A 26,111-nucleotide genomic window follows, 5' to 3' on the forward strand; every position below is an offset into this window, starting at 1 on the left:
TTGTTGCTTCTGACTTACTTGGTTGTGTTGGTCCCCGTGTGCACTTCTGGCCCTGTCAGTTACTGTCTTTCCAAAGAACAAAGCCTCAGGTGCAGACAGCAATTGGCACCAATAGACCCTATATGTGGCAAGAGCATGGCAATGATCCACTTGGAGTGGAAATGATTTTGGTGTCTTTGTAAGGTCCTGAGAACATGATGCCCGAAAAATCCTTTTGGTTAAATCACCCTCCATGGTCTGTGACAGACATGGCAGCTGAGGTGCTGTCCAATGGCTTCCTGCATCTTCCCAGTGTGTGTTCCTGATTACACAGAGCCAGCAGCCCGTGCAGCAGAGTACCTGTGCTATGCTGTGCACTGGGGCACTGCTGGTGGGGTGGGCTGCTCCAGGGACGAGGGATTATACAGCAGCTTGGAGTGGGAGCAGTATAATGGTGCTGGCTTTGTGCATGGTTAATGGAACAACTTCTTCACATGGCTCCTAGCCTTTATTTTAAAGATTTTTAAATAAAAGCTTTCTTTTTAAGAAAGGATGTTGCTGGTTCTTTTTAATGCACCTATTTGCAGGAATGGTTTTCATTCTCATCTGCTTTCCTCTGCCTTTTTTTTGTTGTATGGTTTGTTTCTTTGGGTTTTTTTTATTTGTTTGTACTGAGACCTTTTTTCCTTTGCAATTTGATTGATCCTCCTTCTTTCAATTTCACATTGGCTGGCTGCATATGGAACCCTGCCTGGCTTTAGCTGAGACAAAATCGACTGCACACAATTTCCCTCTGACAGCTTGTACAAGAGCAAACATTTCCGAAGAGCTGAAAGTCTAGAAATTCAATCAGCGGAAAACCTACTGTGTGGAACAGCTTTGCTAGTGCTACAGCTCCCTGCTGGGTAGAAAAGCAATCCAGTTACAATAAATCCTTAAGAGTGGAGTCATTTGGGTAAAAGGAAAAACAAAAGCTGGTTTATACAAACTGATTGGAGTCAGACGTTTTGACTTCCCATTGAAAAAGAAGTCAAAGCCCAGGCTTGCTTGGTAATTTAAAGGGGAGATTGGCTCCTTTTATCTTTCTCTAGGCCAGAGTTCTTAATATTTTGCTTGTGGAAGAAATATTAAGAGTTTTCAATTTAAGTTAAAATATTTACATTGATGTCGATATTGATGCTATAACTGACTAGGAAATGAGTTGGTCTTGAATGTCCAGTGAAGGCACAATTTTATTTCCAGCCACTCTAATTTTGTTCTGCTGCTGTTACAGAAATGTGAAACTAGGGCAAAACTGGGATCAAAATCAAGGTTTGCATGTCCTGCCAGGACAGCTTGGGCAACAGTTTGTGCTATGCTGCTGGTGTGTCATGAGCTCATGAAGCTGTTGATGCAATCTGGGCTGCCTGACAGACTTTTCTGACTGAAATTAAGAGTTGTGCCTAGTGAGAAAGATTTGTTTGTGTTAATTATATTTCATTCGTTAAATAAAATCTATTAAAAATTAGCAGCATTAAAAAGCATTTGACATGAAAATAATGTCGGCCGAGATGCCAGTAATGACTGTGATGGAATATTTCCCCTAATTTATGTTTAAAAATTTAAATGAGTGTAGCTTGGGGTAGTAAAGTCTCCTTGTTGTTTTCCTTTATTTTCATGATTATTTGCACCACTGCTCTTTTCGTGCCTTTCTTACTGGAGCATATTAAAAGCACCACCAGGCTTGCATTAAAACAGTCTTTCTAAAGTCAAAATGAACTGTCTGGAAATGCTGAGACTTTCTTCTTCCTTTAATGCCTTTCTGGTGTTTACATAAGACTAGGTAAAACTTTTCTGGGTAAATGTGAATTTTAAAATGTTGCTGTCCCTTTATTAGGTGCATGGAGCCAGTCAAGCCTGCAGCTCTCCCAAGTAATCTGAATTGGGTTGTCATCCTTCCTCCCTTCCCTCCCAAATGTGTCTGGTCCTCATGGAAAACATTAAAAATTGTAAAAACATTGTAAAGGATTTCTGTGGACCTTTATGTTTAAATAAGATGTTATAAATCATAGCAAATGAGTGCAAAACCTTGCCACAAAGATGGAGTTAAATTGGTTTAAAAAAGAAGGGCAGGATGGTAATCTGATGAGACTGTGAAAAATGCAGTTTCTGTCACAATCACATGCTGAGGGCTTTGTGGATCAGTGATGAAACTGAAGTACCCGAAGTTTCTCTTTCAGCTTTCTCCCACCCTCTATGGGAAGAGAAAATGCCTGTTGCGATCCCAAGTGATTCCAACACTTTTGTCCAAGTGTTCTGTGCTAGAGCAGTGTTTCCTATGCCATCTGTCTAAAGGGGGTTGTACCTGTCCAAGGGGAGCTCGCTGAGGATTTGCTGGCCCTGCTGATGTGCCCAGAACATGGAAATGGTGCTCTCATGGCTTTTGACAGCATCCCATATCCTTGGTTTGACTGGCTTCTCACAGCGCTGGCTTTGGCCTCCCCCGTTTTGTGTGGAGTCTGATGCCAAGGCCAGTTTTTGTCAGGCACCCTTGCTGTGTCTGAAATCACACATGACATTGTGCCTGGGGTCACACCGCTGTCACTGGGGGCTGATTTTGAGCTACCTGTGCTCTCATGAGCCCTGGGCTGAGTGACACAGTTTTGCTGCCCAGGACCTGTGCACGCACCTTCCTCTGGGCTTGGTTACAGCAAGAAGCTCGGTGGGATCTGCTCTACTGCCAGCACCTGCAGGTGGTAGAAAATAACCCCCATGCACCTTTTAGAGTGTGTTCCCCTGGCCTGGGGAGGCTTTGGTGTCTCTGTAGCACCGTGAGGAGCAGGCCATGCTTCCTGCCGGGGTGTACTGCACAAGGGTAATGCTGAGCAATACAGTACTGCAAAGTAATACTGTAATTCTTGTTAATGGAAATAGGGAACAAGACAAAAAAAGCCTTTGAAAGAGGTCCTATAAATATTACCTCTCTCGGTGCTTCAGCGAACCAGGCTTGGCTGGGTCACTGCAAGTTCAATTCCTTTGTTTGAGGACAAGAACTGTCCATAGTTGTGAGGTTCCATTACAGTTTTCCTATCAGTGTTTCTTGAGACAAAACTTAGTATTTGGCAAAATTAATCCTCTTTCCTTACCCTTTCTGTTGTTGCAATCAACAAACAAAACCTACATTCTCTAACACACATGATCAGAAAACCAGACATTTTCCCTGAAATGGTGAAAAACAGCCTCAAATGCTTTTCCAAGGTCTTTGGACATCTGTGGGCATCATTCTGCCCAGCTCAGAAGACAAAACCATATCATTGGCCCAAAGTTTGATGCAACTCTGACACTGGAGAGTGTCAGAGTTGCATCAAAATGAGGATCTGCTCTATCCTGGCTGGCTGAAGTAGGGTATTTTTCATCCTACCTGTAGCACAATTTCCATGTGTATATGGGAAGTTCTGTTTAAGGAAGATATGCACATCGACATGATTTCTGCCTACAGCTTTACTGTTCAGGGCAACAGAGTTGAAAATCTATTGATGGTATCTTTGACAGTTAAAAAAATTTGTGAAAATTAAATAATTTTATTTCTGTTTAATTTATCTGCTTGATAGTGGAAAAGAATTACAAATTTTTAAAAGCACTGGATATTGCTGGTCTTCTGTTACTGAGACCATTTGAAGGAGATGCACTTGACAGGTTCTGTGCTCTGGATTGAGCACAGAAATATGCATAAATTGGGGGAGGGTTTTGACAAATTCTAGCAAAGGTAACTTAGCATATTGAACACAAACTTTCAATGCATAGAAACAGCTGAGAGAGTCCAGCAAGATTGCTGATAAACTGGATGTATTGATTGCTCTGTGGTTTGGAGTAAATCAGACCCATGGTATGAAGTCAGGACTATTGCTATGGGTGCAGATTTCTAAGGCAAAGCATCGTCAGCTTTAGGAGGAGCCCATCTCTCTTTGTTATAAAACATCAGTCACTCTGCTGCTCCTGTTGTGCTTCTTCTTACCTGGGGGACTCTCCAGCTCTTGCTGCCAACAGCCACTAAAAGTAACAGGTACTAAGTTTTTGGTCTGGGCGAGGTATTTTCCTTCTAATTATTATTTGCTATTTTTATCATCCCAAAGGCCAAATTATTCTGCTGTCACAAAAATAGTCATGATAAGGCTGAGCTGAAGCTAAAACCAGGCCTAACCAGGAAAATTAAAATGTAACATTTATGTTTTATCATATAATTCATGATTTTTGGGGAGTTTTTTCCTCACTGTGCTCTGGTACATGAGGGACACAAGGAGCATGCAATCAGCCCAAATGAAATATGCTGTTTGACAGGGGTGAAAAACATGGGCAATGCACACGGTGGAGTCCAAAGGCAGTTCCTGGCCCAGTGCTGCCCTGGTGGCTGAGAACCCATCTTGGTGGCAATGGAGCCACTGCCCCCAGGCAGGCAGCCCCACAGCTGAGAGTGCTCCTGGTGGGGCTGCCCAGCCTCCCCACTGCTCAGCAGTCCCTCAGTCCAGAGAGGGTGGGGAGTTTTGAACAAACCTAGAGCCCAGATCCTAAAGGTGCATTATTTTGAGAGTTCGGTAAGGGTTTGAATTCATGGAATAGAATTCCAAATCTCCTGATTCCCTAAGGGCTCAGTAGTGTTTCTGTGGTATTTCTGTGGTATTTCTGTCCCATCCTGTCTTCTCCTGATGTGGCCCCACTCAGTCACAGACTAGATTTGAGTTACCTGAACAGCTCTGCTCCCTGCTCTCCTGCTGAAGCTTCCTAATGCTCTGTAATGTGGTTGATGACCTCAGTAATGCGGTATTTAACTTGCAAAGCCACAAGGCTTGAGGATGCCTTCCTTGTGACTCCCCAGAGGAAATGACCTATCCCCAAACAGTGAGGAGAAATAATGAATCATTTTACAAGGAACCACATTTTATCCTCAACAAATCTGATAAAGGACTTTAGTTCTGGTTTTCCTAAGCTGTTTACCAGTGTGTTTGAGGGATAATTATTTTGCAAAGAAGATGTGAACGGGAGTAGCAGCAGCTAAACTGGGGAGACTATTGAGCTGCTACAAGGAAAATTTTCATGCAGATGTGAGTGGATGCAGTCTGGTGGTTGCAAGCAAGCAGCAGTGGAAAAGTAATGATTCACATATTGTGCTTTTGTATTTGAACAGTTCAGAAAGAGACCACGGGTTGTTGCTGCTGCAGTAGGGCTTTGTTTCTCCTTTTCCAACTAAACCCCTGGAAGAAAAACAAGCAGTAGAATACACCTGCTTGTCTAAGACCTTTAAAACTCTTTGCTTTCTAGTTGATAGATGAGGGATGTTAATGTATGCCTCCCCCTGATATTTTCTTTCCCATTGTTACTCGCTTTGTATGAAATCTGCAGTACAGTGGCGGGAACTTCATACAGACTTTTATACAGGCACTGCAGTGGTGGATTTTTAGGAGTTTGTATATGAGGGGAGAAGGGATTTAACATTGGTGTTATATTTTTGTTTGTTGTGATTTGATATCCATCCCGATGGAGGGCAGAGAACCACTGAGAGAGGTGCTGCCAGGTGTGGCTTCCTACTGCTTTTTAATTCTGTGATCACAGAACACGTGATTCTGCAGTCCCCGCACAGACAGTCTCCCACTGACTTCAATGGGAAATTTGCCTGCATCAGGGATAAAAGAGTGGGCCCCAAGTTGTGTACAATGATGCAATCTGATCCCCCTGCTGTGGAAATTGATGTAATCGCATTCTCGCTCTCCCCCCTTTTCTCAGCCCTTCTCCCTACCAGCCCCTGGTGACTCCTGGGGGGCTTCTCACCAAACAGAGGGGAGGATGCAGCTGTGTGCTGGAGCAGCAGAGGAGAGGAGGAGACCTGCTAGCAAAATTTATGGGAGGGTTGTATCCTAGATGTGATCCTAGAAAACAGCTAAAAACACAGACCTGCCTGCCCTGAAAAATGCAATCACCTGCTTTTGCTAAATGAGGGGATGTTTCTTGTTTTTAGTTGTGACATTCAGGACACATCCTCCTCATGTGTTTAAGGCTGATTTACAGTGCCCCATGAACTGAGCAATCTCGTTGCCATCTGCATTCATTCCATGCAGAGGGACAGCGTTAGCTTTTTCTAGGGCTCTCTGTATTGTTACTGTTGACAGTCTCTGCTTTTCAGCGGTGCTTTTGTGCCCTGGCATGGTGCAGGTTGCTTGGGAATGGTGAACCTTGAGACTGCTGCACTTTGTCACTGGGCAAGCTGGGCGACCTCTCAGATGCTTCCCTGCTTTGCCATTTGTATGGGGTTTGGGCTTATTTTTTTCCTTTGGGAATTCTAGGCTCAGCTGAATTTGTTCTGTGTTTTGCGGAAGAAAGAGCTTGTTAAAGAATTCCCTGATGACTTTGAAGTGAACTATTTATTTTCTCTCAAGGCTTACTCAGTGTAGCCATTTGCCCCCTCTCCTCTGTTTTTTCACCCCAGTGTTTCCTGAGCTACAAGCATTCTTGGAATATATTAGTTGTAATGAGTTATGTGGGCATCAAAAGTTTTCTTTGAAACTATATGGCATCAACATCTGTTAGCTCTTAGAGAACAGACACACAGACAAAGGGGGCTGCTGGGGGGAGGGAGGAAAAAGATATTAAATTCTGGAGTATGAAGTCTCAGTCTCAAAGACTCAGGGGGAGGGGAAGGGGAAATCTGCTAAACTCCATGCTTTGATGTGGGCCGCTGGCCCTGCCATTCCATTTATGGGAATGTGCGTGGCAGACGGGCCTGCACAGCTGCCTGCCCTGCCTGCTTTGGGCTGCCTGCTCCTATTGCCTGCTCTTACTGCCTGCTCCTATTGCCTGCTCCTATTGCCTGCTCCTATTGCCTGCTCTTTCTGCCTGCCCTGCCCTGCCCTGCCTGCTGCCTTGCCCTGCCCCACCACCCCAAGCACTCTCTCCTACCTGCCCAGCCTGCAGCCCAAATCCTGCCCCAGCCTCTGTTTCTACAGTAACATTTTCAAGGAAAATGCCATATGCTCAATTTTTAGCAAGTGAGATAGGGAATTGGAATTTCTAATAATAGAGGCAAATCTTGAGTTAAAAAGAAAACGTTTGGAAGGGAACTTTTTATTTGCTTGTAATCGTCCTGACATCCCTGTGAATCAGTTTGCAATTGTTCATCTAAATCAGGTTTTTAAATGGTGTGCATCTGTGGGTTTTTATTGCCTGTAATTAAAAAACCTGTGTCTGTTTTCATGTATTCAGCATCAGTCACCAGTCAGGCATAGTCACCGATGCTGGACTGCTTAGAGGAATGTGTGGAGATAGATTCTGCTTTTTATTTTATTTTTTTTCTCCAGAGCCTCACGGTGCTTGTCCTACGTGCCAGGCTGCAGAGGAGAAAAGAAACCTCCATGTCTGTCTTTTCCTCCTGTTGGCTCTGTTTTTAGCCTTAATGTTGATGGCATTGTGCTTTGCTGGGACTTCCTGGCCCATTAAAACCCCAACCAGTTATAAAATGATTAGTTGACATACCTGGGCTCTTGGGACAAAGAGGTGGTTTAAAAAGGAATGTGAACCATCTGTTTTGCCAGCACCTCCCGTTGACAGATTTATGGCTCAGCATTAGCATATGTGTCCAGGGTCACACACCTGTGCTTCCTAACAAGGTAATATTATTTAGCAGGGAATGTTTTCATCCTGAGGATTCAGAGCTCTTTGCAAAGGTGGGCATCAAGAATTCCGCTTTACAGTTGAAAAATGAAGGCACAGAGCGATTTAAGTGATTTACCCTACACCACACAGTGAGTCTGTGGTGGAGCAGTTATTGAATCCAGGTTTCCTCCAGCTGCATAAATACACGTCATCCATTAGCAGGAAAAGCCTTAGAGCTATAAACATAATAGAGGAGCATTGATTATCATTCTAGGGGAGCATTAAGCCCTTGTGCTGTATGAAAACCTGAGCCTTATAGGAAGACACAGGCTATTCTCACAGGAAAGGTTCACAATGCAGTATGTTAAAGCCCTAATGACCACTGAACTTGGTGATCATCTTAAACCAGCGAGTTATTCTGTCATCAAGCTCTGTAGCCATTTTCTACAAGCTTACTTCCCAGTGCATGCCTGGATACAATCACCTCAGTGCCCTTCAGCCTGTCTGTTAGAGTGTCTTGGTAACCAAATCTATCATGAAAGGAAGTTGAACAGAAAATCAGATTTATTACATAGCTATGCCCATCTGTCTGCTGTGGTGAAGAAGCCCAAAATAAGCAATTCAGAGAAGCCATTGAGCTTCTCCAGGCTGGAAGGTGGATGAAGATTTGTCCTCTTTCATTCATGTCCTTAGACATGTTCCTCAGTATAATCTATGTTGAAGATAAGATCTTACGGACAATTGATTTTCCAATCAGCAAGGAGATTAGAGGGTAGTTAGAATGAAATAAGGTAAATAGCTGAATCTGTAGAGTGAGTTCATTTATTCTTCTGATGTAGCTTCAAAGTGAATTTAAATATAGCAAAAAGCAGTCATTTCTTATTTCAGCTCTATTTAATCTCAAAGACTGATGTGCTTTTTTAGTTGAAGATGGCTGGACCCTTCAGCAGGAACGTGACTGCTGATTCTGTACATCTGTTCTAACAGTTGCTCTCAATTATATGATCTCTTATCTGGCAGAAGTCCTTGAAAACCTATGTTTTAGCCCATCACCTTAAAATTAGAAGCCTTAATAGTTACAGAATTCCAATAATAGTGTTAATGGAAGATGTCACTTTGCAAACACCTAGCAAGGTTTCATAAATATCCATAAAATCCGTGATTAAAACATCATAAAAATAGTAATGTTCTGTCTTGAACTAGAATAATCTAAATAAAAGTGTACCCTAAATTGATCTTCTGATATCTACAGGTCTTAACATACATTGGATTAAAGTTCCTAGTATTCTAAGGTATTATTTCTGGTCTTTTTTTTTTCTCTCTATGTATTTTTATTTAGTTAAATGAGCAGGCAGGTAGCCTGCAGTGACTGACCTCTGAAAGGGGATGCTCATTTGCCCACTACAGTAGATGTGACAAAGACACTTGCAAAGAGCATGTTTAATTGTTGTCACTGCCTGATTTCCACAGGCTGGTGAAAAGAAATAGGGTACAAATATAAAGAAAGGACTTGTGTTTCATCCTGTTTGAAGGCCTGGTCCACGTGCTTGTTTTGGGCAAAAGAGGTTCAGCTGCATATTGCTAGCAACCTGGAACAAGAAGTACCATGTTTCCTTTGTTATTCAGGTGCCCACCATGAAGGCTTTTGTGCAAGTGTCCATCTGCTGTTCATGTTCACTTCCTCAACAGGCTGGTGCTCATATTCCTATGAATGGGCTGTCCTTGAGAGTGTCTGATACAAGTACTGCTCCTGGTACCCTTTTGAGGGCTTGGAACAGGGTTATAAAGGTATTGGGGATGTTTTCTGCCTCATAAGCCTTTAATAGTTCATGATCCTTTGAGTTTAAGAGTGGGGGTTTTTTTTTTCCCTCCTGTCTTTATCATCAGAGTATTTTATCAGCAGCTGGAATTGCTCCACAGGTAACTTCTGTGAGATGAGACTGCAGGAGTGCCAATTCTGTCAAATTGGTGGATACAGATGTGTGATTTCAAACAGTGCTGCCATGTTATTATGGCTGGCAGTTACTGCTCCCAGAGAACAGAGGCAGCCAAACTGAAACAAATGAAGGCATTTGTGTTTCACCATTTTATTTTTGAGCTGGTAGATCAGTGTGATCTTTATGCTAAGGTCCCAAGGGATGAATTTTGGTATCTGTGGTATAAGACCCATTGTGTCCTGCTGTCTCTGTTAGGTGGACCTTAATTTGGACACAGAGGCCAACAAGGCAGATAAAGGCAGTAAAATCCTAAGCCACAGCAGTTAAACCTGTCCAAGATCATCTATCACAGATCTCAGAGGAAAAGTCTGTTTTCTTAAGAACTCTACCTGCTGTGATTATATGATGAAGAAATTTTATCTGAGAGAAGCTTCAGTGCGTGGTAGAGGAAGAAAAACCCTTCTGTAATGACAGGTTCTTATTTCAGAGAAAGAAAACATTATAGAAGTTGAGCTTGTTTCTTCTGCTGACCAATCTACATTATTGCAGTTGCAGTGTGTATTTCAGCGTGGGTCTAAAAAGTACAATCACCTTGACTTCCTCAAGTGTGAGCTGAAGAAGTCTATGCATTCTCTACAGAATGTTGCATCCTAGTGAATTATCTTTGTTATTAAATTATCCAGAATGGCAAACTTCAAAAAAGACCTCATGATTGCAGAAGAAAAAGGGAAATATGCTGTAGAAGAATAATACTAGGCTTAAAACAAGGCATAAATGTGTATTGCTCTGTAGTGGTTTTCTGTATGGCATATGTTTGATTCTTACATGTATTCACCTGGTTTCAATTTTCATTATAGTGAGGCTTGGCATAGATACTTTTATCTGTGTAGGGCCCTGGGTTTATAGATTAATTATGAGCAGAGAAGGAAAGGAGACTCTTGTCCTAAATAGAATACTGTAATACAGGAGTGTATGGTTTATTTGAAAAAAAACTTATGAGGCGAATCTTCAAACATTTTTGAAAGAGAATATTACAATGAAGTCTTCATTTCCAAATGCCAAGAGAGCCAGATGCATGCCCAAAGCACATTCTTCTCTTTTGCCTGTAAGTAGTGATTGCACAAAATTGTGTTCATAAATACCTACTTTCATGTACATTTGACTGGATAGGTACCTGTGCTGGCCTGGCACAATGTCCTCTCCACAAATGTCTGACTACAAGCAGTTTATTTATTTACTTCCTTATTTATTTCATTTTCAAGTTTTAAGCCTAGATATAAATCTGTATTTAAAGAATGATGACATGAGGATAACTGAGTATCTGCTTCCACTTACATTTGATAAATAAATAAGATAGATAAATAATAAAGTAGTAATAAAGAAGTTACACCATTATTTGAGGTGTCAGTTGGCTTCCTAGTGCTAAAGCCTGATTGAGCTGATCATAGTTGCACATGGCTGCGTTTTAGTCCATGGGAAATTTCAGATTCCCCAAAGGGGAACAAGGCTCCTTCCATCAAGTGTGCTTTGAAAGTCTTTTTTCTCTTTCTCTTCAAGTCTGGACAAGACTAAAAATAGAGTAAAACAATGATGACTGCTGTGGGATTTGGATGGGTTTCCTGAAGCATCTTCAATAAATGAGGTTTTCATATTTTCACAGTCTGCAAAGGACTTGCTGTATGAAAATCAGACTTACTTTGGAAACTTGCTTCCTGCAAGCGAGACTGGAACACTCAGAATGGCCACTTGGCACCTGACAGGCCCTCAGTGGTTTGGTTGACTGGCCAAAGGGCACCCTCATTCTCTTGAGCCTCTGATTCTTGGGATTGTTTTTTCTACATCAAGAATTGAAGTTTGTGCATAGGTGACACAGTGTTCTTGTTGGCAGTGACTTTAAAACCATTTAAAATCTACACAACACATTAGAATTACCACATATCTTGTCCCTTGCAGTCCTGTTGTGAAATGCATTTCTTCAACTTTGCTCATTCCAAAACTTTATTGCATCAATATGAGAATAAAGAGAGAAAAACCCGTGTTTCAGTCAGATGGTTAAAAATAGGGAGGAAAGGTTTTTGGTTGATGATTTGTCATTGTGGAAAAAAAAAGTATATATGATTCCTTGACAAAAACTTCATTAAGCAGGAAATATGTCCATATTTACTGCCAAAAATGTGGGAAATTCAGTATCTTAAGGCTAAATCAAGGTATTTTAACAAGGTGTTTGAAGAGGGAGAGAGGTAAAGCAACTTGTTTCTACTTGAGAAGAGCAACACCTTTTAGAAAAATTTTAATTAATGCAATATTGACTTGAGATGTAATACAAGGAGTAGGGGGGCCCAGGCTTTAAAAATGTGCTTGTTATCATGATAACCCCCACTTAAATCAGAGGTTCTCCTTTGAAATATCTATTGCATGTATCAATGCATCTGTCTGTCCTTAACACTGGAGCAAAACTGTGTTGAGCACCGTGTTAGGTCAGGCACAGGCTGTTGAAATACACGCTCAGGTTGCTGTCAGGAGCTTTGGCTCTCATGTGCCATAAATGTGCTGGGTGTTGTGGGGGTGACATGGAAAGGCAGAGCCAGGAGAAGGAGGAGGTAATAGTGGAGAGCAAGGTGGGAGCAAACAGTGGATGTAGGGACTAGGAGGCAGGACCAAGGGATGTGAGCACAAAAAAACACGCCCGTGCACAGCCTGGAAGGTGAAGTCAAGGAGCTTAACCTCCAGGTGGAAGCAGAAAGGGAGCCAGCAAAGGTGATGTAGGCAGAATAAAGGGTGAGTTTTTGGATTGCAGCATTTTGGGAGGGCTTGTGAGAAGGAAGTCAGTAGCTGGAAGCCCCGAAGTGAGTGCCTGGCCTTTGTCTCCAGAGACTTGTATCAGGAAGAAGACTGCACAGGGCAGTTAGGGCTGAAGTTGAGGTTTAAAAAATCAAAATTTCTATCGAGTTAGGGTTCATTGATGTCTGATTTGCACAGCAAAGGTGGGAAGTGAGTGATGATTGCTGGACTTATACCCAACTGAATAGAAACTCTGGGATGTGGGAGTTTTAGAGGTTGTTTTTCCCCTCATGTATGTATATACTCAGCAACATTTCTGAGGGAGTTGCACTAATTAACTCTTCTCTCCACTCCGACCCTCTAAAATCTGAGCTGAGTACAGCAGCATCTATCAGAGTGGGATATATGGGGCACAAGGTCCTTTTTGGGCAGGCCAGGCAGCCAGCTGCTCTGGGTTGTGAAGCGCATGTTTGAGCCTGAATCTTTGTCATTCACTGGGAGCTCTGTTGGTAGCCAACAACAGCCAACATCTTTATCTGGGAAACTCCTGGTGAAGTAGAAACACTTACTCTAGATGGGTTCCTGTCCAGCAACCCATAGCCATGGCATGCTGGAATAATCCTTCCGTGTAAATGTTTCTTTTTATTCTTTCAAGTGCTCGCTGACCTCATTGATGTAGTATTTCACAGGGTACATCTGGTTTTGGTTGTTTCATGACTCAGTGTTGCAGTTTGAGCAGGCAGTGCTGTGATTTAAAGCATTGTGTCAGGACAGTGATATACAGCTGCCTATGACCCAGATGTTGTTGCTGTTGCTCTTGGGCACTGCTTCTGCTGTGGTGGGTGCTGAGGGCCCTGTGGCAGAGCCTGGCCCAGTACAGAGCTGTTCCTGCCTTTTTCATCCCCTTGAGCCAGTGTCCTCCTTGTGCTTGAGCATGCTTGTCCCCAGTGTGAAATATTCCTGCCTGGCTGTAGTGTTTGCTTCCCAACAGAACTTCTTGAGCTGCGAGTTCTGTTTTACCCATTGACCCTTTTCTTTCACTCTAGCCCACTTAATGAATTTGGGTTGCTGGGAGTAGATGCACTGTTTTATCCACTCTAAAGCAATCTGTGTGGGTTACTGGGAGAATATTATGCAGGATGAGCTGCAGTCAGAATTGTTTTCACTGATGCTTGCTCAGCTTTTGTACTTTTCTGTATTGTGAGTTCATATACAGTGCCCAGAAACCTTTTCTCAGGCAGGTGCATTCTGGTGTTCATCCAGGTTGCAACATCTATCTCAGTGGTGCTAAAAATATTCAGGTAACTCTTGCAGTTTTTTTGACAGAAAAGTTAATGATGATAAGATGAATGAGAGAGTATATATTTTTTTCTCCTGCATTTTTTCCCCGTAGAATCTTAAGAGTTGCCCACACCCTTCTCAGATACATGTCTGTCTATCAAAGATAATACATGTCAGAATCTTCCACAGAGGAATACCTTTGAATGGAAGCTGAGGAAGTCTGCTTAAACATGTCACTAAATGTTCAAACGATACTCTCATCAGTTTCAGGCTGGATTGTCAATTTATGTGCTGTCTAACAGTTATATTATGGTTCAGCAGCATGAAAAACACTTTTTAGAATGTGCTAATTTATAATAATTTGGTTTAAGGCAGAAACACTTACTGGAAATTTGCTTGCATTAAGTTACTACTTTAACTTAAATAACTAGAAGCTAGAGAAGGAGTGAAACTAGACTGGAATATAAAACATATTTGCTTAAGACCCATGTAATGATTAAAAGTGAGGAAATAAGGAAGCTAGTGTAATGAATATTAATGCTTCACTCTGCTGTTTTACACTCTCTGTCTTCCACTGTTTTCCTTTGAGTTACTTGATAGTGGTATGCTTATTTTTAAGTGACGTCTTTTGACATATAAAAAATCCCAGCAATTAATGACTTGTAAGTTTTGTAGAGCATGAGATTAATGACATTTTAACAGGCAGTGTTTGATACCCGGATGCAATGCTTGCTTAGCTAAAAGTTTAGGAGGTGAAAGCTACCATCTAGATAGTATTCTCGGAGATACACCACAAGTACCTACCCATTGCATATTTGCTGATCAGAAATACAGAAAATAGGTTTTTTTCCCCAAGGAGAGTGGGAATTCCAAGACAAGAAAACCCCAAATGAAACAATTATTCGATATTTAGCATTGTGGGAGAGCAGAGTCACTTTTATCTATTGGAGAAAATCTATAATTTTATCCATTATCTATTGGAGCAGGCAATGGTATGCTCTCACAGCTTCATGGAAAATTGTGACATGGGGGAATTTGATTAAACAAATAAATGTGTATTAACTTCTAGGTGGTCCTAAAAAAATCATCATCTTGCAGCAATATGATGCGTCATGCCAACATTTTATGTCTTCTTTTCATTCTCTGTTTGTTCCTTCCATAATTTTTAAGGTAATGATTGATGTTAATCAGCAAATGCCCAGGAACATAGAGGTTTTTTACTGGAACAAAAGTAGATTTTTGTAAAGTTCTACCTGGAAAGATAAATCCAGAATGTCAGCTTTTATAGCAGCATTGTGCTGTGCTGTATCCCAGCATTCCAGGCCAGTTTGCCAGCATTTCCCAGAGACATTTGTCCTGCAAGGTCTAGCTTTACTTCAGGGGATGTGATTGTGAAGAGGGAGTATTTTTAGTGTTTCTGGGCTAGGTATCCAGTGTTGTTAGTGAAATCTAATTTTTAACATGCTGTTGCAGAAATTGATACTGAAGAATTCCTAAGATACGCTTTTGTGGCTTAGTTACTCTGTTATAACTAATCTCAAAGAATAACATTTGGGCATGTGGAAGGTGAAGAACCTCTGCCAGCTTTTTCAAGAAAAAGAGGTGAACTGCCTTTATCATGATCAAATTCCTTAACAATAAAGCTAATGAATACAACCAGACATTAATTTTCACAGGTCCTTATCCTTATCGTGTACTAAAAGCTCTCCAAGGTCAACTTCCAGCCCACAGGTTGATGCTGGAAATTCTGGCTCTGTGCTGCTGGTCTGTTTTTGCAGATGCAGCTGGAATGGCTGTGAGTGCAGCATGCCAGTTTTTTGGGCTCATATCCTTCTTTGTCACCATAACTGTATCAGAGGCACAGAGTGTCTGGGGAGACTCCAGGGAGCTGGATTGCAGTATAAGGTCAGTGGTGCTGTGGTGCTGCCTAGGCTTTGGAATGGCTGAGAGCAGTCAGGACATGAGGATAGCTGCCACTGCTTGTGCTTTAGCTGGGCTGGGGTGATGAAGCTGGAAGGGTTTGTTAATAAGAGAGTAAGAACGCTCTTCAGAGTGTTTGCAACTCCACATTACCTCCACATCCCACTGATGCCCTTTCTTCAGCAACACTGGAGAAATGTTTTTTGGGTCTGAGATAAGTTCATCTGCCTACTATGGCATCTGCTTCTGTATTTTCTAGACATACTAGGGTTGACAGAATTTCATTAATTTCAGAACTGAAGGCTCAGGCAGCTTATCAGAATCTGTTATCTGCTTTTCTTGGGTGACCTCTGGCATACGGAAGTTTTCTGTTTGTTGGTGGAACCAAATGATAACATTCCTCTGTGGCTAGTGAAGGGCTTATTTCTCCTTTATCATTTCCATTTGGAATTTTTTAATCTTGCTTGATTGAAAGAACATTGAAAGGCTAAGTATTACTTTATAAAATTATTTAAATATGATCTTTTTTTTTCTTTCCTCTGTGTAGTCAATTCATCACCAAATTTTTGTCCAGAAGTATGTCCAGAGCATTGTAAAATAGCAGCAAATACATTGACTACCACTAATAAGGTGATTGACTCCTTTCCTGGATAACACTTTCTGTGTTCTCATACTTGTTATAAATGATTTCTAGCAATAATAAGTGCATATTGTTATTTGTAGTTAATTTATTTTGTTTTGTTTTAAACAGGATTTATCTGGGGAAGGCTACAGAGACACTATTGGTGATGAACACTTTCATCTAGAAGGTATTTAAAGAACAACATTTTTTGGTTAATATAAATGAGTATTGGAATAAGTTAGTCAATAAATAAGTGTGAGAATGCATATATTTAGAGTGCAGTTCTTGATCTACTGATGTGTCATTTGAGTGAAAAACTGTTAAGATGGAAAATAGGGTATTATTTCTGTATCTGCTACTACTTGTATTGGGAAAAGTCACCTAGCTGAATCACAGGGACAAAGTGTTTTAATTCAGGGTCTCACCATTCTCTCCAGGTACTTCTCCTGATATTGGTAGGAGTAATGGATGTCACTCTCCCTGGCAGAGGTGGAAAATGAGTGAAACTGTTAGCTCTGGGTTGTGTGGGACACTGCACTCCCTTCTGGATCACACAAAACAGCCTTAGAAACTCCCACGTTAATTTGTAATAAGGACTAGAGACTCTTACTCAACACATTTTTCTTGACTATGAATGGAATGATAATTGCCTCAGACAGTTTTCATCTCCTGCTCTGTGATCAGGCAGTTGAGATGGAATCGTTGTTGTGGTGGGAAGGACCTTTGGTGCCTCTGAGTGTGGATGCTGCATTCTGCCAGAGAACTCACCTGAGGTACCTTCAGCTTCAGGGACAAGTGGGGGTTCTGAATACAGGAGATTCATTTGTTGCTCATTCCTTTCAAGGAAATGAGACTTCAGAAATTCTTGAGTATAACATGGACTGTGTGCTGGATTTATATTATACACTAGTGGAAACAATATGCCCAGTTTATTTAGAGCAATGAACCCTGTCAAGCTTAATCTGGAGATTTCTATACTTTTATAATCCAATAATTTGTTTCTGGTATTAGAAGCTTTTGTTTAAACAGAATGTGAAAGACTTTCTGTTAAGAACGTCTGCCTTCCAGTTCCTTACCTTTACAGTGTGTTAATATACTGTGATTTTGGGATTCCAAGTTCCTCTCATCTCTAGTTTACAAAGATTTCATGTATTGTATGTGCCATAACATAAGAACTCAATTTTGGCTCGTGCTTGTAGGCTACTGTTTATCACAAAGGCAAACTATACTTGCCATGATGGAGTCAGTGTTTGTTGAGTGGTTTTGTATTTAGCTTTACAGTTTTCCAATCTCTCTTTAGTTGGACATAAGGTAGGATTTTAATTTTAGAATTATAGGAGAAACTACTTCAGACAGCATATTAAATGTCAGCAAGGTGAATATTTCATTTTCTTTGTCTCATTCTATCTTTCCTTGCCTCTAATTATTTCTTTCTTTGTTGTGTAGCATTATCTTGCATAGCAAACATAAATGTTCAATATAAAATATTTTCAAACTAGTCAGCAACAAGATTCTTTTTATTAGAATTGAAAAAGCCTTTTAGGTAACTGTAATTTCAATCTTTCAGCAGTTTCACATTATTGCTTCTGATGAATCTCCTTTGTTATGAGGTAGCTGAGTAGTAAAGACCAGATTTAGATACCAGCAGTGGTCGATCCTTTGTGTGCTGTCACCATGGAAGAGCTGTTGTGTGGCATCTTTCCAGCTGGGAGGAGGAGGATTGTTCCTGCCTTCCTGCCCAGTGCTCAGGCAATGCATGCAAGTTGTCAAAGCTTGCTCCTCATCCCTTCTGCTCTCAGATCTCCAGGCTGTGCTTTCCATGCTGGGGGCAGTGCTAACCACTTCCTATTTCATTCAGATATTGAAAATCTTATAACTGTCAGACAATACAACAATCATTGTCTTAAAGCATCCTTTATACTTGCATTACACTTTAATGATTGTGCTAGTACTAGCATAAAATTGTGATATTAGGTAAAGTAAAGCTGAAACATGATTTGAGATCTTTGATAGGGCACGGCTTGAATTCTTTGGTACAAGATGGCAACTGTGGTACCTCTGCTCTGCATAGAAATGTTCCTGTGGGGAAATGTAATTAATATTCTAGAACATAGATTCATCTTTGCATCTAAAATAGTTGTTCTGCCTCTGTTTTTCTGCCTAGTGATTTTTACATATGTACTGGTATAATACATGTGCTACATGATTATATGCTTGTGTGTCATAAGATAACATCAAAATCACCAACAGCTTCAGAGACAGGGATCTGTAACCCAAAAAATGGTTGGTTAGACTAAGCTCAGAGAGGACATTGGTAAATACCATGCTCTGCCAAATACCATGCATCAGTGAACTGTATTCTGTCTTCATAAATACATGGTAGGGATGAAAAAGAAACATTTCTCAGATTTGAAAAAAAAGCATAGGAAGTTCCACACTTCTGGTTTAGGGGAAAGTTAGAGCCTTCTTTCTCCCTCAGGAACTTTATTGGAGAATAAATCTAAGTTCTTTAGAAGACTCTCACTGGAAAGACAAAGTGGCAATAAGAGAAATAATTGAATTCCTTATTTTGTTTTACATAGCCAAGTTCATTACCTTTTTTTTTTTTTCTTCTCTCTCTTTTTTCCCCCCTCTTAGCTGTCTGAGCAGTACAGATAAAAAGAACTCTCTTTGCTGGATTTAACTTCTGTGTTGTTATGTAAAGCTTGATCAAATCCTTTCGTCTTAACAGACTTAACTGGCCAACAGCAAAAGGCTCGGGATTCTGGGATTAAGATTGTATTTGGTAAGAGGACTGGTGCATTAGTGCTTTCTTTTGAACTATACAAAGAACAAAGTAAACATCAAAAGCATTAAGCCATGAGAGCGGATTGTTGACTCAGTGTTGCTGCATGACAAGAGGTTAGAACTCAATAGCAGCAACTCTGTTATTGAGTGCTGTGCAGAAAGAAACGGTTTGACCAGCATGGTCTATTATATCCACCACCTGCCTTTGATTCTGCTGCTGGGCAAGTCGCTAAATTGAAATTTTTGGATTTTCTCTTATGTGGTCAGTTGAGAGACTGATTCCTTAGATAAGAGACACCAATGGAAACCTAGGTCTCGTATTACTCTTACTCTGTTTCCCTTCTTCCTCTTTTGTTAATAACACAACGTTTGGAAACGCTGGATATAGGTTCTTCAGTGGGTTTGTTTGCATCTTGCATTCCAGGTGATTTCCCAGTGCATTTCAGAGCTTTCCACTTGCCAGACTTGGAGTACTTGTGCAGTCTGCTGTGGCTGTGTAGGAACATCTCATGATCAAACTTCCTTGTCCTGCAGTTTCTGCTTCATCACCCTTCACATGTAGGGTAAAAGATCTCCCATTTTCTCTTCCTGGTTCCTAGCTAGAATAATGGGTTACCAGAACTGAACGACTGGGGGTGTCTCTGGAAGTCACAAAACCTAGCACAGACATAGGAGATATTTCCCATTTCATGTTGGTGGAGAAGCTAAAATGGCAGTCAGGAATTGAGTGCAGGATCAAGCAGCAAATCTCTCTTCTGCCATGGAGACAAGCATGTGGTTCAGAAAAACGTCTGTGATCTGTGTGCTCAATAATGGCATCCCAGTTCTCCCTCAACTCTTCTAGGCATAAGTAAGCTTCTAATGAATTGTTCATGAGTACTGCTCTTGTTTTCCAGAACTTTTTTCACCTTCTTTCCACGGACCCCTTTAGAAATTTTTGCAGCTAAAACTTGTAGACTAGGAGAGCTTTCTTATCTTGACCACTCCATGTCTTTCTGAAATGAGCTGGGATTTCTCCATCTTGATCTTTTAAAAACTTCAGAAAGTTCAGCTCAGGAAGGAACTCCTGATGCAGTCCTCTGATGCAGACTGATTGTATAAAGGGGTGATTTCTTCTTGTCCCAGTGTAAGCTCTTTGCAGCCCTGTGGGATACAGCTGCCTTTTGGAGTTCACAGTGAAGTGTTGCGCTTCACCTTGATACCTAACCTATTGTCCCAATTATTTATGCAATAATGTGATTTCTCATGTCACTGTTCTCTTGAAAAGTGTGAACTAAGTATTTCTATTATCAGAAATCTCACATCTCTTGAGATCAGTCTAGTCCTGGAGCTGTCAGAGGAGTTGCCTCTTAACACTGATAGCAATCTGTTCCCTGTTTCATTTGTCAGCCAAGGGTGATGTCTTGATTATTATTCTCTCAACAGAAGACTGGAGAAGATCCAAGCCTTCCTGGTGCCTTATCTGAACATGATATCCAAAGCCCTGATGAAAGTAGTGACAGAGCCTGGCCTGAATCAACAAACCAAATTTTTTATATATCTTTCCTAAGACATGTATCTAAATCCCTAGATATAAGATGTTCCCTGTTCTGATACCAGAAAGGACACATTATTCAGGTCATCTTCTTGTCCATTAATATTAGAAAGCCCTCCAGCAGAGTTCAAAGCACATGGTGTTGCTGAAAAAAAAATCTAGCAGATCTGTAAAAAAGCTACTTGTTGCACTTTTCACATTACGTAATTTTTAAACCTCCAGTTAAAGCATTCTGTACCCAGCAAAACAGAAAAGTAATTCATTATATTCTTAACATTGTTATATGTTTTGCAACATTTTACTTGTGTGTGCAGTCTGTCCTTCATGTTTTCCACCCCAGCATCTGTGGTCAAGTGGGAGCTGAGGTGTGGTTAGCAGTGCTCCAGCACGAGGAGCTGTGTTATTTTTGACTTTAATGAGAACTGATAAGCAAACAAGGAACCAATAACAAAGAATGAACTGGTGGTTTAAGGCTGCTGATCTTATGCCCAGCTCTGACAGCTTGCCTGGACCCCCAGCTGCACATGCTTCCCCTTCCACACTGATCCCAGACATCCCAGTGACAGAGCGTGTTGGCTTCCAGGGGGATGCTTGCCTTGGCTGGGACTGCAGCAGCAGGAGAGGCATGGGGCAGCATCCTTCCCCAATGCACCCCACAGTGGGACTGCTGCTGTGTGAGATTACTCCCCTTCCTCTCTCTCTCCATTTAGGAAAGATTCAGTGAAGGCTTTAGTTCCTGGAGTTTTCTCTAAAATTAGTAATTGGAAGAATATTTGTTGGGTTGTCAGCTCAGAGGAATGGTGGTAAGGTATGGTACTTGAGCACAAATTGTTTATAAACTTCTCAGCAAAGGAAAACTTGAACAAGCATTTTAGCTAGTTTTAGCTGACCTTCTTGCTTCGGAGACACTTCTTACCATACCTAGTTAATCTCTTAACTGTAATAAATTAATGTATTGCTCTAAGCTGTGCTGTGAATAGGTAATAAAAGGCAGTTATTTCGAATGGCATTCCTCTCACTAGTTAATGCTTTCAGTTATAATAGTTATTAATTTTATAAAGCTTAAATATTATTTTTTTATTTGATGTACATGAAATTCCAGTGTATTTATAAAAAAGGCATAGATTGCATCTTGGACACAGACAAATTTTCTTTATGTTGGCACCACTGTTACTACCTGTATGGTACTATTGATGCAGGCTTGGTGCTTTGCAGAAAATGATGGTCTCTTCTCTCTCAGGGTCTTAAACAGAATATCTGTTTATCCCTGACATTGCAAATAGAGTGTTAATAATTCTACCTTAAAAGTGCTCTTGTGGTCAGCCTTGTGGGATGTTATATGTGAGCTCTGCACTTTAAGGACTTGTTGCTAATCCTATGCACTTACCATAGTTTTGCCATACGTGAGTATATGCTATGTGATCACCTCAGGCTGTTGATCGCTTGCTCTCTGGCTGTATTTTTTCACCTCCCAAGAGGTTTCTGCTGTATCCTTTCCTACTAGTCAATATGACATGGAACAACTCTTAGAAATGTCTTTGGCCACAGGGTGACCCACTGGCAGCAGCCACCAGTATGTGACAAGCAGCAGGTCCGTGCTGAGGCTGGCAGCTGATAAGCTGGTTACTGTGGGTTGGAAGGAGCAGCGAAGGACGTGGGGGTGTGGGGAGGAAGGAGCAGGGGAGAGTGCCAAGAGAAAACTGCTTAGTTTGGCAGTTAGAATAAAAGTCACCAAAGAACATGAGACTGGTAGGATTAGCAGAAGTTTTCCTGTGGTTGTGCACAGATCCAGGAAATTATAAGAAGCAGGTAGGCTGCTTGCCATGAGTGGGAGGAAAATCTTACGGCATGAGGCACTTAAAAAAAAAAATTTAAAAAATATAAAATTGTACAAGTGTTTCTTAACATTAGCTGTTCCAGTTGAGGGGGGTTGGTATTTGGGTCAGAAGCTTTTATTTCTGGAGCTGCTGTTTCAAGTGCAGCCAGGTCAGTAGTGATGAAAGACTGTTGCCATCCAACGCTTGCCCATGGCCTGTGTGTAATGAGTTAGTGGTCTCCAGGTGTTTCCAAATGAACCTTTACAGTGTGTCTAACAGCTCCCACCCATGTTGGCAAGCAGAGCACAGAAAGGCAGTGAAAAGTGGGCTGTTAGGACACCTCAGAGGGTGAGCTTTCCTCCTGACGCTGAGCTGCTGCTGTGTGGAGAGCACGTGCTCTCCTCCCCGCGTCCTGCGTGTTCCCTGCACAGGGCATGTCGCTCCCTTTAGCTGACACCCACCAGCTCCTACTGGTGCTGCCTAACAGGCTGTGATAGATGATGTGTTTTGTCTATGGTTTGAGAATGTTCTGGGTTAGAATCCTCTGCATTAGGCTGGGGAGATCATACCTGCTGTAAGTAGTAGTTCCACAGTGATCTCTGCGTTCAGATCATTCTACACAGCTGGAAAGTTGTTACATTGAGCACAAGCAAGTTGCATGTTTGGTTCAGGAGCAGAATAGCAAGGCTGAGAATAAAGCTTGGTATTTTCTGCAACCATGTCTGTCCTTTAGAATATGATAGAGAGGGAGTTACAGAGTATGGTACTCAGGAAAGCCTTCCAAACTTACAAGTGGTCTGTATTCTTTATGATAGCTGAAGAAAGCCAAATGTTAATAAGGAAATGAACAAGCACCTCAAAAAAAAAGAAGGCAGAGTTGATCCTTAATGAATATCTTAAATATGGAAAGCTTTAAAATAATATTATGTGCATGGTATTTATAATAATATTGGTTTTCCATGTTCTTTCCATCTACCTAAGACTGGTAACGTTTCCTTCTTCTGTGGAGAAGCTAATGTTCTACCTGAGTGGTCATTTAAAAATTTATCAATTAATAATAAGAATATTCTTTTAATTTCAGCACTGGAATAGTCATGAACTAGTTTGCTAGGAGGCAAAAAGTCACCTCTTGGTAAATCTACATCTACAGATCTCTCAAGCTGCTTCTCTTGTAGCATGCGAGAGCCAGACCATCAGTGTGTGTGTGGGAAGCAGAAGAATAGAAGGCCAAAAGGGTGTAGCTCAGGGAGATGTCATCAAAGGCAGGAGGGCTCTTGGGTTTCCTTTGGCATCCCAGAGGTGAGCAAGGCATCGTGGCGGATGTTGGGCAGCAGGCTGGCCTGAGTGTCAGTGTCAGTGAGCGAAGGAGGGAGTGTCGGTGTCGAGGGAAGGGACCCTGTGGCAGGACTGGGAAATGGGTGCCAGGGGTGTGGGGCTTGTGGTTTGTCCATGCAGCTTGAAAGGGCTGGCTCAGTGCTGGGGGCTCACTGACTGCTGGCTGGGGCTGGGCTGGGTCGCTGTCACACAGCAAGGCAGGCTGTGCACAGCTCTGCTCCAGCTGCGGGCACAGCTGGCAAACCTGCCCCAGCCCTGCTCCCCTGCCTCAGCACTGCTGGGGATGAGCTCAGCAGTGCCTGGGGAGGGGGTGCACCTGAGAGAGAGGAGCCCCTGTCTGTGGCACAGATAAAGCTGCATTACTGTACATGGGCAGCAGTGTAATAATGTGCTTCAACTTTGCCCCAGGACATCCACCACCAAGAACAAAGAATGAAATATGGGAACAAGTCAGGAGTTTGAAAACAATCTCTCTGGAAACATGATGAATACCAGTGGTTTCATTTATTCTGCTTGAACAAAGGTCCTTTTCTACTTTTAATTTCCCAGCAACGATTATTACCAGTTATTTTTCTTGTAGCTTTGACCACAGTTCATGGAGGTTTTATTAAACATATTTTTGAAATGTGATTCAAAATGCCATTCTTCTCTGAGTCTCTTGTGACTCTCTCTTTTCTTTTCTTTTTTCTATTTTTTTTTATTCATGTGAAGCTAGTGCATATTTCCAGTCAAAGATTTTGGACTAGATAACACTCTCATGCTGGTGTTCCTAGAATTATTCCAGTTTTTGCCCTTATAATTGAAAGAAGTTTTGGCCTTTGATATTTCAGAAGACAACATATATGTTTAAGATCCCTTGCCTTTACATGAAACACTGCATTCATTTTTAGCTCATTTTTAGAAACCTTGAACACTACATTTAATAGGCAATATGTCCTGCTTCAACTCCCAAATATTCCTGATGTTGCAAGTTGTCTTGTGTTTCTCTGGCCTGTGGCAGAGCCAGGCAACAGAGCTTGAGTGTTGCCTTTGCTGGGTTTTGGTAGCTTTCTGCAGGAGGTTTTGGTTTAGATGCCGTGTGCATGATTCTGTTAAGGCCCTTCTCTCCTGCCCGTAGGGATTTCATGTCTTGGAGTGTCTCACGTGTGGACACATATTATGACAGGATTGAAGAGTTCTTGCATTTCTGGGACTGAGTTTAGGAGCAGTTGTTTTATACAGATGGCCTGCCTGTTAGACAGAAGCCTGAGCCTTGTGCTGGGTAAGTTTAGCCACAACAACCCTCTGAACCTTGCAAACACTGGGGTGTGTAGATGAAGAGCTGTGGAGGCAATTTCCATGACAAGCATGTTGCTTTGCCAGTTGCTGTTCCAAATTCAAAGTGTGTATCGGGGTGCTTTTGTGTGTTTCAACTCCACTTCTGCTGCAGTAGCTACAGAATCCCAAAGTTTTACCTCACCAGGCAGAACAAGTGCCCTTTGTTACCTAGACAGATTACAGGTTTTTCTAAAGTCTGCTCTTCATAAAAGCCCAGCTTGAACAGTGGAAATTCTGACTTGCCTCAGATACTGAGGAGACTTTTATAGTTTCAAGTAGCTCCAGGGTTATATTTTAAAAGTTGAATTTCATCACATGTTTCAAGTTTGGTGGAAAAAAAAGGCATGATATTTTTAGCAGAAAAAAGTCCCCCCACACCTTTTTTTCTTAACAGATGTTTCATCTCAATCATACCCAAACCTCAAAGCACAAGTAGCAGTCAACCTTATTCTCCTGTGGAGAAAGAGATAAAATGTCATTTGTTTGGAAGACAAGCTTTTTTTTGTAACCACAACTAGTTTGTGAGTAAAAGCAAATAATAAATGCAGCACTGTGGGGTTGTGGAAATGAACCTGAAGCAACATTTCTGCTCTTGAAAGAGCTTGGAGTCCAGCTGCTCTTGTTAGATGGAAAGTCCCAACCCCCAATCTACAAAAAAAAAAAAAAAAAAAAAAAAAAAAAGCCAAAAAACTACCAGCAATCAGCTTTTTCTTGCTTTATAAATCTGATCCAGCAATCCAGGCAGGTCCTTTCACCAATAAAATACGTCATCCAGAGTTCTCAACTTTGTACCAAAAAGGATTTAAAACTGTAAAAGTAACAGAAAGAGAGGAAAGGAATAGTAGTTGTAAACTGAAATATCCAGAAGTAAAAGAGCTGCTACCCAAGGAATTTTCAGAGGGCTCTGGAGGAGTGGAGAGCATTTCTGTGCCTGGCAGCCAGGGCTGCACTCAGGGCTCTGTGCTGGCACAGGAACTGCTAAGGAAAGCCAAGGCAGCCCTGGACTCTGTACATGAAAGATATTTTTAGGAGGGAGTTACAGTCCATCCTAAGGATGTGGAGGCATAAAGCTGAAGTGTGGTGCTGCAGACCCTGTTTTGCTGTTTCAAGGAGCCTTTGAAGAGAGTGGAGCCAATCCAGGTGTGGTAGGACATTGTTGGCAAAGTGGGATTCAGACCAAC

General features: G+C 41.6%; 1 protein-coding gene across 1 annotated transcript in view; it reads left to right on the forward strand.

Moving 5' to 3' along the window:
• Positions 1 to 26,111, forward strand: part of NKD1 (NKD inhibitor of WNT signaling pathway 1) — a 105,127-nt gene that overhangs the window by 52,567 nt on the left and 26,449 nt on the right. The window contains exon 4 of the mRNA XM_012570178.5: positions 16,270 to 16,327. Within this exon, the coding sequence (XP_012425632.5) occupies positions 16,270 to 16,327 (58 nt within the window). The remainder of the gene's footprint in view (positions 1 to 16,269; positions 16,328 to 26,111) is intronic.

Source organism: Taeniopygia guttata, chromosome 11, assembly GCF_048771995.1.
Source record: "Taeniopygia guttata chromosome 11, bTaeGut7.mat, whole genome shotgun sequence".
Taxonomy (NCBI): domain Eukaryota; kingdom Metazoa; phylum Chordata; class Aves; order Passeriformes; family Estrildidae; genus Taeniopygia; species Taeniopygia guttata.